A 3,297-nucleotide genomic window follows, 5' to 3' on the forward strand; every position below is an offset into this window, starting at 1 on the left:
TATTGCATATGCTTCGAAAGCTCTCTCACCAACAGAGACAAGGGATGCAAACATTGAAAGGGAACTTCTGGCAGTAGTCTATGACTGTGAAAAGTTTCATACATATCTCTATGGCAGACATTTCAATACTGAGTCAGACCATCGCCCTCTAGAACCAATAGATAGAAAAAACTCACAACATCACCAGCCAGACTGCAAAGGTTACTGTTGAAGCTCCAAAAATACGATTACAATATCAGGTACAAGCCAGGAAAGGACCTGATATTGGCAGGTGTTCTTTCCAGACTATCATCACATGATAAACAAGAGATGGAAGGACTCAGTGTAAAGGTCCACCACATTGTAAATGTGACAAATACAAAGCTGGAACAAATCAAAGAGGAAACCAGCAAAGATGAAGAACTCCAGCTCCTTACTCAGATGGCGATTCAAGGGTGGTCAGAGAATAGACATCAGGTGCAGCCCCTCATTCGTGAATATTGGGCCATCCATGATGACATATCAGTAGAGAATGGAGTCCTGATGGCTAGATCCCGAATAATCATACCCAAATCAATGCAAAAAGAAATTCTTGACAAGATCCACCAAGGGCATCTGAGAATGGAAAAAGGCAAACTCCGAGCCAAGTCAGCTGTATGTTGGGTAGGCATGTACAAAGACAAAGAAAAGATGGTTTCTACATGCCACATCTCTCAAAAGTACAGAAACTCACAACAAAAAGAGGAAATGCTATCCAGTGACATCCCAAGAAGGCGATGGCAAGCTATTGGAGTAGATCTGTTCACAGAGAACTAAGAATGATACTTGATTATGGTCTGCTATTGCTCTAAATGTCCATTTGTGAGAAAAATGAAAGACTTGAGAGCCAAAACAATAACTACAGTGGCTCGAGAACTTCTAGCAGAGCAAGGAACACAAGAGCAGATCATATGTGACAATGGAACCCAGTTCACATCTCAGGAATTCAAAAAGCTAGCCAATGAGTATGGGTTCAACATTATAACCTCATCTCTACACTTCCCCAAAGGTCATGGATTCATAGAAAGACAGATGCATACGGTCAAGAGAACACTAGTCAAATGCCGGGAAACTAAGGAAGACCCACACCTGGCACTTCTGTTCCTACGAGCGATACCACTGAGGGCTGACATGGAATTCCCAGCAGAAATGATGAACGGCAGAAAATACAAAACCACCCTGCCAACTAAGATCCAACCTCCTATTGACCAGGAAGAGACAAGGGAAAAGCTAGTAGCCACTCAAGAACAAGGACAAATATATTACAACAAACATGCACAATACTTACCTAAGATACTTGGAGGACGACAAAACATGGATCCCAGCACAAGTCGTAAGTAGAGCCAAAACTCCAAGGTCATATATTATAGAACCTGAATCTGGTAGGCAGCTGAGACGAAACAGGGCCCACATCTGCCCAACACCAAGGCTATCGAGGATAACATGCTCAACACCTGCAGTATCAGTGACAACACCAACAAGAACCACAACACCCATAGCAGATGACAGCACACACAGAATCAGTGCTTCCACAGAATCATCATCCCAACGGGCACCAACCACCCATCATCAGCAGCCCAACAACATATCAACATTACGCACATCTCAGACATCATCAGATGGAGACCGAATATTTTACCACCGATTCGATACCGTTAAAAGAAAAAATAGTAAATAATAACTAGTACTGCTAGATTAGGAAGCAGAAAGCCACGTGTATGGGCAAAATAATCTCACGGTTTCTGCTGCAGGATTGCCACCCTTGCGCTGACAACCCATAAGTGTTAGGGAGATTACTTCTATATTTTCATTGCCAAAAGATCCTTTTTCAAGAAGAAGGTTTGTTATATGTTCATATCTATGTGTATGCGTAGGTATACGTATATATGAATACATCCTCACTATTAGTACTATTTTGTTAAGTGCATCTAGCAAACATTATGAACTGTGACTAAAGCGGATATGCACAGTGTGTATCATTCCGCTATACATATACAGTTTGTAAACATTCCAAGTAAATAAACACGTCATAATAATGCCTTCAATGAGTTGTTTATTGTCCTAACACAAACCAAAAGAATACATAACAAGTAATATTAGGTTGTCAAATGAATTCGCTTATTTTAATTCTTATTTTTCATTAACAGATTTAAGAAATCTATCAATAATATAATTGACTAATTCTTTTTCATTGTTCACGACTTGTTTTCAATGTCCCCCTAGCTTGTCAATATCTTGACTGTAGAAATCACTTGAAGAGTTCATCGGGCCACATTTTCAACTCCATGTTGCTGTTGAATGAAACACCCCATACACTGTTGGAGTGCAAATGAAAAAGGTAATAATCTAAATACACTATATCAGAGAATACAGTAAGGGCGGTAGAACTTCCTATCTGAACTCTTAAATAGCAGTTTTGGTCACATTAGAGACATAAAGACGAGCGTTGTTGTATTGAAGAAGCACGTTTTGTCGGCGGTTATGTCGTTTCAACTGGATTACCTCGTTGAGTTGGTGTATTTGCTTAAGCACTACATTAACTGTGTAGTTGTTTTCAAGCATTTCATGGGGGTTTAGCCTTTTTCAATCCCACCGAACGCAGATCATTGTCTGGCATGAATGCAACTCTTGCTTGGTGCGAGGTATTGCTTGTTTGTCGGGACTCAACCACTCTTTTCTCTACTTTATATTAATGTAACGACACCATTTTTCATCGGTGAGGTAAAGAAATATCAGTATTCAGAAGTAGCTTGGTGTTGAAGAAGCAAACTAGTGATAATAGAAGGACGTTAGATTTTTCTTTTTCATTCAAAGCGTGTGGCACTCGAACGCCCAAGTTTTTAGACCTTACTTTGGAATTTTTCTTATTTTTGTATTTTGCTTATCTTTACAGTCAGTGAACTATTTTCTTTAAACACTGGCCCTGGCCTTTAACTCATCGAATCAAATTCTTTTGCAAATTTGTAGAAGGCCTAATCTCTAAAAGTGCTTTTTTGAGCTAAGAATTCTTGCTATCATTGTTTATTTAAACGATTTGAGATATTTTTCATCTCATAAGGACTTGTTTTTGAGAATAATGTTTCTGTGTGTATTGGCTCTTCTCTCTCGAAAAAATTTAACAAGTCTTACTACACAGCCACGCTTGCACCTCTTTGTTGATATTTTTCGATATTTTCTTCCCTATAAACACATTTTATTGAATGATGACACGGTGGCCCATTGCGAGGATGTAATCAGCAACAACAAAAATTTATCATGTAAAACTTCAACCCAACAAAC

The 3,297-nt window shown here is 39.2% G+C and overlaps 2 protein-coding genes across 2 annotated transcripts; both read left to right on the forward strand.

The window, feature by feature from the left end:
• Positions 1 to 309: 309 nt before the first annotated feature.
• On the forward strand, positions 310 to 795 carry LOC106869457 (uncharacterized protein K02A2.6-like). The gene has a single exon (XM_014915207.1). It carries the CDS (start codon positions 310 to 312, stop codon positions 793 to 795), a length of 486 nt encoding a protein of 161 aa, XP_014770693.1.
• A 54-nt stretch (positions 796 to 849) lies between these two features.
• LOC106869458 (uncharacterized protein K02A2.6-like) lies at positions 850 to 2,952 on the forward strand. The gene is made up of 2 exons (XM_014915208.1): positions 850 to 1,351; positions 2,912 to 2,952. Exons 1-2 carry the CDS (start codon positions 850 to 852, stop codon positions 2,950 to 2,952), a joined length of 543 nt encoding a protein of 180 aa, XP_014770694.1.
• The last annotated feature ends 345 nt before the right edge of the window (positions 2,953 to 3,297 follow it).

Source organism: Octopus bimaculoides, chromosome 6 (genome assembly GCF_001194135.2).
Source record: "Octopus bimaculoides isolate UCB-OBI-ISO-001 chromosome 6, ASM119413v2, whole genome shotgun sequence".
NCBI lineage: Eukaryota > Metazoa > Mollusca > Cephalopoda > Octopoda > Octopodidae > Octopus > Octopus bimaculoides.

Coding starts and splice junctions, on each gene's coding strand:
- LOC106869457 (XM_014915207.1), top strand. CDS start 310: ATGGAAGGACTCAGTGTAAAGGTCCACCACATTGTAAATGTGACAAAT.
- LOC106869458 (XM_014915208.1), top strand. CDS start 850: ATGAAAGACTTGAGAGCCAAAACAATAACTACAGTGGCTCGAGAACTT. Junction 1,352..2,911: donor CATGGATCCCAGCACAAGTC/GTAAGTAGAGCC, acceptor TTATCTTTACAG/TCAGTGAACTATTTTCTTTA.